Source organism: Mesoplodon mirus, assembly GCF_964341445.2.
Source record: "Mesoplodon mirus genome assembly, chromosome: 16".
NCBI classification, from domain to species: Eukaryota; Metazoa; Chordata; class Mammalia; order Artiodactyla; family Ziphiidae; genus Mesoplodon; species Mesoplodon mirus.
Genome location: NC_138992.1, coordinates 54985199 through 54998969, shown reverse-complemented (window position 1 = coordinate 54998969; position 13771 = coordinate 54985199). Strand labels below are relative to the sequence as shown.

The 13771-nt window shown below is 38.0% G+C and overlaps 1 protein-coding gene across 4 annotated transcripts in view; it reads right to left on the bottom strand.

Annotated features, from left to right (window-relative positions):
* Positions 1–13771, bottom strand: part of ZNF704 (zinc finger protein 704) — a 217710-nt gene that overhangs the window by 166109 nt on the left and 37830 nt on the right. For all 4 annotated transcript variants that reach the window (XR_014291541.1, XM_082600715.1, XM_082600716.1 and 1 more), the window contains exon 2: positions 5476–5717. Coding sequence is in view for 3 of the 4 variants with exons in the window: in XM_082600715.1 (XP_082456841.1) it covers positions 5476–5717 (242 nt within the window). In the remaining variant the exon portion in view is untranslated. The remainder of the gene's footprint in view (positions 1–5475; positions 5718–13771) is intronic.

The window sequence follows — 13771 nt, the reverse complement described above, 5'->3', positions numbered from 1 at the left end:
ATATTCTATTTATAAATTGGAAGATTTGATGTTTTTATGATATCAATTCACCCTAAACTGGCCTGTAGATTCAAATGTAATAACAATTAAAATTCCAAATTTTTGAAGGGTAGAGAATGGTTGAATATTCTAAAATCTATATGGAAATCCAGCAAACCTAGAAAGATATGTTTAAAAAAGCAGAACAAGTTTGGCATACTCATACTACCTACTATTAAGACTTACTACAGCAATCAAGAGGGACCTAGAGTCTGTCATACAGAGTGAAGTAAGTCAGAAAGAAAAAAACAAATATCATATGCTAACACACATATATATGGAATCTAAAAAAAATATGGTTCTGATGAACCTAGGGGAAGGACAGGAATAAAGACACAGACATAGAGAATGGGCTTGAGGACATGGGGAGGGGGAAGGGTAAGCTGGGATGAAGCGAGAGAGTAACACGGACATACATACACGACCAAATGTAAAACAGATAGCTAGTGGGAAGCAGCTGCAGAGCACAGGGGTATCAGCTCGGTGCTTTGTGACTACCTAGAGGGGCGGGATAAGGAGGGTGGGAGGGAGATGCAAGAGGGAGGGGATACGGGGATATATGTATGCCTTAGCTGATTCACTTTGTTGTACGGCAGAAACTAACACAACACTGTAAAGCAATTATACTCCAATAAAGATGTTAAAAAAACAGAGACTGTAGTACTGGCATAAGGATAGACACACAGATACAGAACAGAGGAGAGTCCAGAGCTAGACACACACATATATGGTCAGTTGATTTTGAAAATGATGTCAAGGTAATGCAACGGGGAAAGGATAATCTGTCCAACAATTGTAAGAATTGGATATCCATATGGGAAAATAAAAAGAAACCTCAATCCTTACCTATAACCAGGCAGAGTTAAAATGAGTGGAAAATTTCTCCTCCAGAAGTGGCTCTCCTGAGTCCTTTATTTTTTTATTTTCTGGTACTTACAGGCTTTACCAACATGCCGAGTTTACCCATCAGGACAGGTCAAACACTGAAATGAGCATTACTTGGACTTCGAAAGAATGTGGTGTTACCAACGGTATTCAGTCAGGCCGATGCACAGAAGTCTCGTGCTGCTGCAACAGCTTGGCACACATCCCAAGAATTGAACAGTTCCTTCCGACTAGTTCTACACCCTACATCCCTGGAAAAATCTTTAAATTCCCTACTCTGGATTTCAAATCTTTCTTTCTTTTCCCCAAACTTCCACCACTAAACTGGGCATGTTTCATTGATTATCTGGGCCCAGGCTCATCATCTTTTTCCAATAAGGCTAAAATACTGTCTTGGCTAATGGACCACTGAGCTCTGCCCACAGGAAATCTCTGACTGGCCTTTGTCTTTACTGACCTTGGCCTCCTGTTCACTTCTTGGGCCAAACTACAGTATTGGATTCTCATTCTGGCTCAACTCTTCACACCCCCGTCTCTTTGTATTCCTGTCCTTATCCTCTTAAAGCTCATTTTCCTAACTCGCCATAGAGATCACTAAAGCTAGTATTTTCCCTGAAGATTAAAAAATACTTAAGATAACATGTTTATAATTAGTAACTCCTCATTTTCAATTCACAGTCTCTTTCTGAGGGAGCTGTTATCTTTTATAACCAGACATTATTAAATGAATAAGTGATGAAACCTTCAGAGAGAGGGATCAGTCATTTAAAGACTGCTGTCCCCACTGTTAGCACTGACACGCCTCGTACAGGTCACCTCACGCCCCACCAAATTATTCCCCCTCCATAATCTTTAAAATTGGGAAGAATTTTTTTTCCGTCAATGATAGATCTTTAGGTGCAAAGACGAACGCTGCTCATTCACATGCTCTCTTACATACTCTTGTGCTCTTCCTATTTAGTTTTCTCCCCTGAAGAACCTGGAATAATTCAAGGGATATTTTGAGGACCTCACCTTATAATGCATTCACCCCTCTTGCACCACCCCCCGCCTGTCCCCCACCGGAAACAAAAAAAGAAAAAAAAACACTGTTTCTTCCTGAAATCAATCAAGCAACATCCCATGGGTAAGCGGACTCTCTTGCATTAATATAACTCATGTAATGAATATAATGCAGGAGCCCCGGTGGCCTTGCGAGGCAGTCTCAGACACTTCCATCCAGCCTTCCCTCACCCCTCTTCCTCACTGGGCTCAGACCTGCACCTTAGTTGGACTTGCACCTCCTGCCTTCCCTGCCTCCACCCCCGCCAGGTGTTTATCCTAACAGAACACTTGCACGTTCAATCCTGTCTTGACATTTGCTTCTCGGATGACCCAGCCTGACACATCTGGATTAATAACTTACTTAAATTTACGTTTTCCTGAAACTAGCGGCTCTTAAGTGGGTCCTCAGAAAATGGGTAAAGAAACAGGGATTTTGTAACGCAGATCTCAGATACAGAGCTCCTCCTCTGTTCCATTTATCCCCATCTTGAAAAAGATACTAATAAAAGGAAATTAGCCTTTTAATTAGTTGTGTCACACTAACAACTTTCCTAACATTAAGAGGTTCTCCATTACATACAAATTCCCCCAGTTCTAATGAGAAGGGAGCAAGTTACTTGATATTAACCACTTAGGTGTCTGTCTCTCTGATAGTAAGGTCCTGGAGGGTTAGCACCCTGCCTCATTCACTGTGTTACTGAGTACTGAGTTCATAGCAGGTACTCAATAAATGTCTATTGAATGGAGATGAAATCAGTGGTGCTTAATTGCAGTGAGGTACAGCGATTAAAGGGGGGCGTGGTTCTCAGAACTTTCTAGGGATATGAAAAAACATATAAAATATACCCATTGTTTTCATTACACAAACCATAGAAAAAAACTTCATATTTCATCTTACAAGCCACAGAAAGTGAAGTTCAACAAAAATCCTGTTAGCTACAGTGGCAATAAAGCAAAATATAAAGTGAGAAAGATTATAGAGAACTGACTTTAAACCAATGAGGAGCTCTGCACCGGTCATTCTCTCTTCACCTAAAATCGTTATCCTGCCCTTCTAAGAGCTGGCCAATACATAACGTGTGGATTTAGAAGAGTAATAAGTTGCAATAACCATGTGGCTAGATATAGCGATATAGAATATATATATATGGGGTATATGTAATACACGTGTGTTATATATGATATACTATATAAGATATAGATATATAGGTTTACTCATACCAATATTCCCGTATACCTGTAGACTTACTCAAGCCTCATTATTTACGTACTGCCAACAGATATAACTATTTCTTCTAAAAAAAAACAAAAAGAAAAATCCTGTATCCTTCTACATGTCAGGTAAAGGAGTTTCTTTAAAACAAAATATTGATCTATTTAGATGATAGTGGAAAGTTTCCATTTACAAAATAACTTGATAACAGTAAAAGAAAATAGAACAGAAAGAGTGGAGAGTTAGATGAACTCCACAATTTCTGACTCCTTCATCATCACTTTAAAAAAGAGTAATTTATTTCACCAACTGTTGGCATATTTGTGATAATTAAACTCTTACTATAGCAATGAAAATAAGTGTATTAGTGGCGATCTCAAACAAAGAAGCTTTAACTAGTCTTTCCCATAATAGATTAACATATCTAAGCTATACCTTGTCATTGGGGAATTTTTGCTGCACATTAATTGGGTTTCCAATTAATTTCCCAATATTGTTTAAAGAACTCCATAATAACACTGGCTTGACTTTTAAGTGCACTCAGTGAATTTGAGAGGGAAGAAAGAATATTCCACACAACAGAGCCAGAAAAGGCAGAAAACATTTTTCTTCTTCCTCTCTTCATTATTTTCCCCAGAAACTACTGCAAGTGGGTAAAAATTAAAGAATAAAGATATACCTAAAACAACTGATGACAATTTAAAATTATGAATTCCAGGTCTTTCAACATATAAAATGGTCTAATGAAAATTTTATGTAGAGTAAGTTCTACAGAATTGCAAGTTGGCCCTAAACTATGTAATATTGGGAAGTCTAATTCTTGCCCTACAGGCTTAGGAAAAAAATAAAACCATAGCTCTTCACATGTCAAATTACATGTCATTTTACCTATGAGTCAACCAAATAACAGATATGAATTGAGGTGCCTACCAGGTTCAGGGCATGATAAGACATTTCATAATGAACCCCCAGTTAAAAGAACTAATCCTAAAGAATTCAGCATGTACTTTATATGAAAAAATGAGAAAAGCAAATAATTCCAAGTAGTTAAACAGAGGTAATGAATATATGAAAAGTTTCAATTAAAAGTTAAGGAAAATAAAGAGGCCTATAATCTTATAAAGTTTGACAAATTTGGTAGAAGAATAGAAAAATATGTATTTCTCTAGAGAAGATACTTTTGATTTCATAGAAAAAGAAATGAAATTCTAATTACAAAAAGTGAATCGGTAGAAAAGGAACATTTATTCCTTTTCCAAAGATACTATTTTCCTAGTTAGCTATCAGAAACCACTCAAACAAACGCAGAACTTCTCAAACAATTGCTTATAAAGTTTCATTATAGATGGTTTTTGGTAACAAAATATATTTCACATATTAAAAATAAGCAAGTGTTCATGCTACAGCATCTCCTTTCTTTTCTTCACTCAACAAATATTTATTGAGCCCTTAATATATAATTCAACATGGTTCTAATACTAGGGCTACAGCACTGAACAAGATGGACTAAAATCACAGCCAACACGGAACTTACTTTCTAGGTGAGATAAATCACAGGCAAGAAAATAAGTAAAAGGTCTAGCATGTATATTCTACTACTGTTCCACTGCCGTTTCTGCCATAATATTGTCCTTTGGTTCAATGGCGCTGGATGTGGTTTAAATAGAATTACAATGTAATAAAAGCCTTTTAATATTTCAGATAAACCCTTTTGGCCCAGTTCTAAGCTAGATCTGTCTTAAAAGGATTACCATGATATAAACCTGGGATCACCAAACTTTTTCTGTAATGAGTCACATATAAATATTTTAGGCTTTGCAGGCCATCTATGATCTATATCCCATATTCTACACTTTTTTTTCCCTTTAAAAATGTAAAACTATTCTTATCTGGCAGGCCAAACAAAAATAGGCCAGGGGCTGAATCTGCCCTACAGCCAAAGCTCTCCAACACCTGACCAAAAGATATGAGTATCCTTGCTTTTAATTGGCTATGCTCAGTCATATATTTCATGTTTCTTTTATTTTTTATATTTATTCTTTTGCTCTTTGTTGCTCATTTGCCAAAATCTAATAAAACATTCTTTTCTAGAGCCACAGTAGTTCCAACTACTATAGCCTTAGAGTCAGTTCTGAAGAGCATGGCCACCTGCTCTATTTCACACAAGCAACAGAAAAATGTTCTTGGCAGAAAAACCTCCCTAAGTCTATACTTTAGAGAGATACGCCGGAGACTATACATGCTCTCCACTGACTTCCTGGAGCAGACACATATAAGGTCTAACGGTTCCTTACCTTGCCGGAGGAACATCAATATTGGAAGAAACAACTTTTCGTTTTTGTTCAAGGAGACAGATGGAGCGAGTGTTTTCTTTTTCATGGTCAAGGGCTCGGTTGACTTTTTTGGTGTCTGCTGTTTTCACATCCTCCTCCATGGCCAAGGGGAACAAGTGTTGATGAGACAGTTTTTTACTAGAGTCACGTTTTAAGTCCTCTGGTTGAAATGTGAAGGCCATTTCCCGCTTAATGCTCCCCACCTGTGAAATGAAATGCAAAAATTCTTAGTCACCCAAAATATCAGCTTTGCATGACTATGTGCAGATGGCCATGACAAGAGACCACAGACTCTGCTGTCCCTGCTCATCTTGAAGATTTTATAGTTTAAATGGGAAAAAAGTCACACAGAAATAAAATAACTGACATTACAAAGTAATGCACAATTGATGCACCCCCTGTCATAATGCAAACAAGAAGCATTGCAAGCACAAGGAAAGCCTTTCAGATGTGCAAAAACTTCGAAGGCTTGAAAGCGTGAGACTTAAAAAAATCTAAAAATTTAAAACATTATTGTTTTCTCTTCTACAACTGAGAAAACTCAATTAAGTAAATAAATTCTTAAATATTTCATGCTGATTATGTTTAATAAAGAGAGCTACACATATAAAATCAAGTCTTATATCTTTGACTATGAATACTGATCTTAACCACACTCTTAATCTAATGAAGAATTGTTTTTTTGTTTGTTTGTTTGTTTTTGTGGTACGCGGACCTCTCACTGTTGTGGCCTCTCCCGTTGCGGAGCACAGGCTCCGGACGCACAGGCTCAGCGGCCATGGCTCACGGGCCCAGCCGCTCCGCGGCATGTGGGATCCTCGCGGACCAGGGCACGAACCCGTGTCCCCTGCATCGGCAGGCAGACTCTCAACCACTGTGCCACCAGGGAAGCCCAAGAATTGTTTTTTATCCTTTTTTTATAGCAGTTAAGATCTTAATGAAATCCTTCATTAGTATGACAATTAAAAAGTCATATTAATTTTTCTTATGATTTTTTACTAAATGCAATGGTGATTAAAGTTTAAGACAAATATGAATTTAAACCTCAAGGAATTAAAAACTGGTTATTTCAGATTTTAGGACTGTGATGACTGAAAAAGGAGACTAAAGTTAAAAAAGAAAAAGGATTTTGTAATGTGACTGGCACTGTAAATGAGGTCTGAAGTGAACTTGTTAGAAGTCCTAAGTATACAAAGAAGAACCAGACTACCTGGCAACCCAGAGCCTCACTCATCAGCGGAGTATGTTTCAAAATATGCGCATCTATAAGACATTTCACAGGTCCAGAGACGGTCTCTCCCTTTCATGAAGTCAGTGTACATAGTCAGTAAATCTTCACTCACCCACTTAAATAGAGGATACACTTATTTGTTTCTTTTTAATTTTAGTTAGGAGGAAAACCACAAAGCATGTGATCAAATAGATTTAGAATAATAGGAGCTAAAGCCATAAACATACAGCATCTTCAGAATAAAATGAGAATATGTGGACCCAGTAACAGCAGAGACTGGCAAAGTATGGTATTAATGACTAGAAACTCTCAGACTAAAGGAAAACTCTCAAGTATATGTGTGTTGGGAGTCACAGGACCTGCTCACATATGTATATTCTTCCCGAGCATAGGGATGACTTGTGCCTCAGGATTGGCTTGGCTGGAATGTATCTTTCACATGAACACAGAGCCCTAAACTGAGCTCCCTGCTCTCCTTGGCCTGCACTTGTCAGGAAAAAGAGAATATCTTCCATGGTGTTCCTGCCAGACCAAGCCCCAGCTCCACAGGACAATGGTCGGCCACCTGGGTCTACTTGCAACCCATTAAAAAGTTACCATATTTCTTAGAATGCATTAGTTAATGAAGCAAAGTAAGAGTCCAAGAAAAATGAGTGCTTTTAAGAGCTAACTGTTTAAATGACATCGATACTCAATAGAAAGGAATAAGAAAATATTTCACACTTCTAAAATGCAATAAATTTTCAATAAAAACGTAGTTTGGAAAACTGACTAATGTAATTATAAATTTTTAAAATATCCATCACTAATCACTTTCAGTGCAACTTCTTCTGCCTGGAGGTGGAAGAGAGAGGGAGGCATTTTTTCCACCTCTAGAGCAGCTCATTCCCAGCGATGTTACAACAGGAATATGCCAAACGCCAGGCATGAAAGATGAAAACAAAGGCGTGGTTTTGATGATTATAAATAGTTTCTCCCTAAGTGTCAAGTGTTACAGTAATTAAATATTTAAGTAGTCATTAGTATTAAGTTGTAGCAATAATTGACATCCATACCTCCCTTGGGGTCAACTGGACTGGTTAAATGAATTCAATCCAAAGAGAGGAGGGCTGAGGGAGAACATTACAGAAAGTTTAGCTTTTAGCTCCAAAAATTTAGGGGAAAAAGCCAGCATCTGAAGCAAATTAATACAAAGTAGAATAAACTTCCTATAGAAATGATATTATAATTGTATGTCATGCTCTTAGCTGAGACTTCATAAGAAAATAAATTATGGTAATATTCAACAACGTAAGCTATAAATCTTCCATAATACATTCTAAACATAAAATTAATCTCTCAATAATAATCAGGAAATTTTAGCAATGTAATGAATTTCAAAGACTACTTAGCCCAGACTCCTTTTTAAAAGTGGAATTAAAATGAGTTAGAAACGATCAAAGAAGAGAAAAAGTGTAGAGGTGAGCAAGAGACTTTAGATACTTTGAGTCATAGGTTCCACTGTTTGTAAGGCTGGTGGAAGGAGTGGGTGACAGGTATAGATGTTCATTATATCACTATGCTTTAAATTTATATGTATATTACATGTTCTTTTTTAAAATTTTTATTTTATTTAGTTATTTTTTGCTGCGCTGGGTCTTTGTTGCTGTGCACAGGCTTTCTCTAGTTGCAGCGAGTGGGGGATACTCTTTGTCGTGGTGCGCAGGCTTCTCATTGTGGTGGCTTCTCTTGTTGCGGAGCACAGGCTCTAGGCGCATGGGCCTCAGCAGTTGCAGCACACGGGGTCAGTAGTTATGGCACTCGGGCCCTAGAGCGCAGGCTCAGTAGCTGTGGCGCACGGGCGTAGTTGCTCCGTGGCATGTGGGATCTTCCCGGACCAGGGAATCGAACCCGTGTCCCCTGCATTGGCAGGCAGATTCTTAACCACTGCGCCACCAGGGAAGTCCCTACAGTTCCTTTTTATGTTCTTTTATTCATATCAGATATTATATTTAAAAATATTTTTTAAAAGGAGAGTACACAGGAGAGAAGAGAATGGAGCAAGTATATGAAATCAAATCTTGAGACATGGGCTCAGAAATGGCCCAGAGAAATAGGGTGGTGGCTGGGTCGGATGCTGGACAAAGGAGAATGCTCTAAGATGGGAGGTAATAGAGCACAATTGAATGCTGAGGCAGGATGGAAAGGAAGGGATGAGTGAGGGTTTGGAGGAGCAGTAAAAGGGGGCAGGGCCAGCATGCAGCCATCGCAGCTCCAGCAGATCAGCCGAGGAAAGCAGCAAAAGGAAGACATAAACCCCAGTTCAATTTGAACCCCTATTAGATTAGGAGAAGAAAGCAGCTAAAGGAAGATATGAGCCCATTTATACGAGATTTCCAGCAAAGGCAAATCCATAAAGACAGAAAGCAGATCGGTGATTTCCTGGGGCTGGGGTTGAGAGCAGGAACTGATTGCAAACGGGCGCCGGAGAACTTTTTGCCATGATGGAAATGTTCTGGAACCACACTGTAGTGATTTGTACAATGCTATAAACTTATCAAAAATCCCTGAACTGTATTCTTACAATGGGATGAATAGTATGGCATGCAAATTATACCTCGATAGTACTGTTGATTAAAAAAAAAAAAAGGAGGAAAGAACCAAACCAGGAGTAACTGGTGTAGAAGATATTTTCCCCAAGAACTGCCTAGACCAGAAACCGGGAAACGGTGCCACAAAGAGGCAGCCTGACGAGGTGCTCGACAGCCCAGGCTGTTGCAAGTATCTGTGCTGTAATACCCTGTGCACAAGAAAGATCAGCTCAAATCCAGTCCCCATGCAAGCCAGGTCCCCAGGCCACTTCACCCATGGAAGAGGGACATTTTTCTAATTCATCCACCCGGAGAAGAACTCTTCGTACCTCATCTGCCTAGAGAGGGCACTCTGACTTATTTTTTTCCCAATTTGCACAATGCCCTGGTGACAAAAGGAAACCCTTCTGGTGATCTGCAGGGCCTGGGCCGAGTTAGCTTCCTTCCTTGAAGGTGATATCAATTAATGATGTGACTCACAGGAGCTGATATTTTTGTTAAAAGAAAAGTTGCGGAAATCTGAGAAATTTCTCTGTGAAACAGCTCAAGGGGAGGCAAAGGGTTCAACAATAGAAGACAACCAGAGAAAACAAACAAACGCCCCAAATCTAGAAGCCCTAGGTGGCAAATAATGAAGAAAAACAGCAAAACTCTTAACCAGGAATTTCGAGGAGAAAATACAAGGCAGACGTTTAGGAATAATCTTAGTCTAGATTTTTTAAAAAGTGTCTCCTGCATGAGGAAGGGTTAATCTGACTGTATCCCACAGTGACGAGACTGTAAATTGGAAGGCAGTAGTATCTGATTCTGGTTGTCAAATTTCAAGATGGACATTGACAAATCGGAACAAACACAGCAGGGTGATCAGGATGACAAAGGATCTTATTGGGAGAAATCTGGGAATGTTTCGTCTAAAAAACAGAAGGTTTGAGGCCCCCATAGCTTCTCTATGCTTCTCTAAATACGTGTTAGAGCCCTCTTGAAGAGGAATTTGAGTTCCGTGTTCCTCCGGAACCAGGATCAGTGGTGCCCACTCCTGCTTCTGGCTGACCGCATTCTGACCTTATGGTTTACTCTCTCTTCCTCTTTTCTTCTCACTCTTCCACCACATTGTGAATGAAACATTTTGTATCTATAAGAAAGATTTACTACTTTTTACTTGACCATGATTTCATGGACTCATAATCTGTTAAGCAGGTGGAATCTCAGAGACTACCTAGTCTCACATAAACACTTTATTTTTCACTATTCCTATAGAATCTGAATGTACTTTTCATTTTTTCAAATGTTCATTTATTACAAAATATATGCTGGTTGTTAAAATTTCAGTAAAAATGTGTATAAAATAAAATGGGGACAGCTTTCTATTCTTCCCCACCCTCCTCCCAACCCTGCTCATCAGGTCTAACCCCTAGAAAGAATAGCTTTTAACAATTTACTGCAAAACTTCAACTTACTTAAAAGGCATTAAATACCTATCTGTGTATATATACTGCCTGGAGTGTCGAAACATGAATGTGCTTATACTGCATGTATTGCTCTGCAATACACAATAAATCGTGGGCATCTTTTCATGTTAGTTGTAGATGTACTATATTTAAAATTTTTGAATACTATAACATTTCACAAGATCATATTTTTTAACCCATCCCTTCCTCACAGACACTGAGGTATTTTTCAATTTTTCATCGTTAAACATAATGCCACAATGAATATCCTTGTTGTGTGTATGCATGTACCTTTATACTTGTGCAAGCCTTTTTGTAGGAAAATGTGGAGGTTAGAATTGCTGACTCAACCAACCAAAATTTTCTTTATGGGGGAACAAACTATGGAACGCCCATACAATGGACTTAACCATGAAGTCACTAAAAAGAAGGGCATTAGAATAAATCCACGATCTATTAAGAGGAACACATTTGCTCATGATCTACTAAGAGAAACGGGTAAGTTGCAGGCTAGTATGTTAGGCATGATTTCACTGCTTGTCAAAAACAAAGTAGTTTGCTAAAAAGCTACACACCTTCTGGGCCAAGAAGGTTCTTCTACTTCTTTTCTTGTATAATTAGATACACACGTACACACATACAGACACACACACAACTTCCAAGTGGTGAGATTATGGGGGATTTTTTTTACTTTTTTAAGGTTTTCAAATTTTAAAAATTAATACAAAGAGAATTTTTTAGAGGTTCACAAAAAGTAGGAGGAATAATCCTCTGTGCTGGTCAACATATGAGGGAACCGGCACTCTCAACCCCTGCTGGTGGGGATAATACATGTTGAAGGAGGACAGCATGGCAAAAGGCAGTGAATTTAATGGTGCACCCCTCTGATTTAGCAATTCTACATCTAAGGGAAAAAAATACCTAGAAAAGCACACAAGAATATTTAGCACCGAATTTCTTATAATATTTAAAAAATGCAAATTCCCTAAACATCCATCAATAAATTTGGGGTTAAATATGAACAAATAAAATGTATAGTTAAAAACAAAGATATATTTCTTTACTTATTGAAATGGAAAGACGTTTAATACATTAATTGAAAAAAAGAAATCCAAATGAGTTTATGCAACATAATCTCGGGGAGGAGGGATGTATATATATAAAGAGGAAAACAATTCTGAAAGGACATTCCAACATGTTAAGAATGGTTCTCCTTGGAAGCAGAATTATAGTCCAGTTTTGCTTTTTATCCTGTTTGTAATTTTTACAGTGTTCGTGTATAGTTTGGTATTTTAAAATTTATAAAGTTATTCTGTTCTAAAAAAATACACATCATTTTTACATAATTAAGTTTCTCAAGAATCTGGCATTTATATAACTAATACCTTTTTCTTCTACTAGCTTTCAGTTACTAGTATATATGCACATACTAAAGGGGAAAAATGAATTACTTAAAATGATCCATCCAACTGCGCAATTACTTTCCTTGATTACCAGCACCTCTCAGCTATACTGTACTATAAGCACTACCATTGAATTCCTTCTTCCTACCCAACACAGAAGCCTTTCAATAGCACATCACAGACACACGCTTTATCCAGTGTAATTTCTTGCAAGGGGACAAAGCTTGAGCTAACTGACAAATAAAACTCAAAAATTTTATTCCAACAAACAGCTTTTGTTTTCCTAGATGAAGATAAACAGCCTAACTATAAATATGATATACTTGGGAAAATTGCAATTTTTTAAACAAGAAGTTAACAGTATCTATTTCAATCTTGAATTTCTCTAAATGGTGTCCTTTGTAAACTGGACTGAAGCTCGTCAGCTTTTCTCAATACAAAAACATCTGGTTTCCATAGGAGGATTCTAACAGCACATCAGAAAATAGAATGGCTTCTAGCATCAGTCCACTTGCTTGATCAATCCTTCCTTCTGTCTACACTTAAGTGCCTTCCAGGCTACCTTAATCCCAATACCCTCCCCATGAATATACGGTAATAAGATGCCAAAATGTATGTGTCAACACTCACTCTTGGAAACTGTCCTTACTCATCTCAACCCAATAAGATTTGAGGAATCGGCTCTTTGAGGAGATTAACTGGATTTCCAGGAATAATCTGCAAAAAGTCAACCCATTTGCCTTCTGGGGCTTTCTGAATAGTAAGAAAGTAGTATAGAAATTTTGGAAAAGGAAATGAAATTCAGGCCACAGCAAAAACCACTCTCAGAGAGCGAGCCATGGGAGGCAAATGAATGGTCCATTTGGCCAAGCAACGCCTTAAGACTCTTCCATTCACCAGGCAACCACACAGTCCCAGCTGACAAACTATAAGAGAATTTTCCCTATTTCAGATTGTGTTTCCCCACCTTAGGACTTATTTTTTAAACTTGCTTTCAAAACACATAAATATACATATTTAGTAACAGATGACAATGACACGCCAACTACAGTGTGGAGCATGTAATCAGACTCCCAGAATTTAAAACATGCTACAAAAGAAGCAAAGGTTATATTAATAATAAGAACAATTGATTTTTAAGTTAATTTGAAATATTACTACTAAGGGTCATGCTTAAAGAAAGACCAGACTCCTGAGTCGACTGACAAAGACCATGTCCAGAAATAGTCAACAGAACTTTACTCATCACTTCAAATTAAATGCTTCAAATTTCATGCTATGTACACAGAAAAATAAGTTGGATGGCAAATCTATCCAGTCCTAATGAATAGCTGTAGTAGAAACACTTTAAAAATAATTGCTTCCAATTGCTAGCCCCTTGATTATATTATTCCCTTAGCCCTCTGAAAACAATGAAGTGGTTTTTGACTGCTTTACCCTCAAGTTTATTATTCCTCTATACCAAGACAGAGTAACTAGCTGGTGAAAATCATCCTGGTTTGCTGGTGTGATGATGGGGCGAGAAGTAAAACTCAGCACAACAGTGCAGAGACCCTCGCTGTGATGGCAGCCACAAACCTACACTACCACAGCGATCGGTGTTGT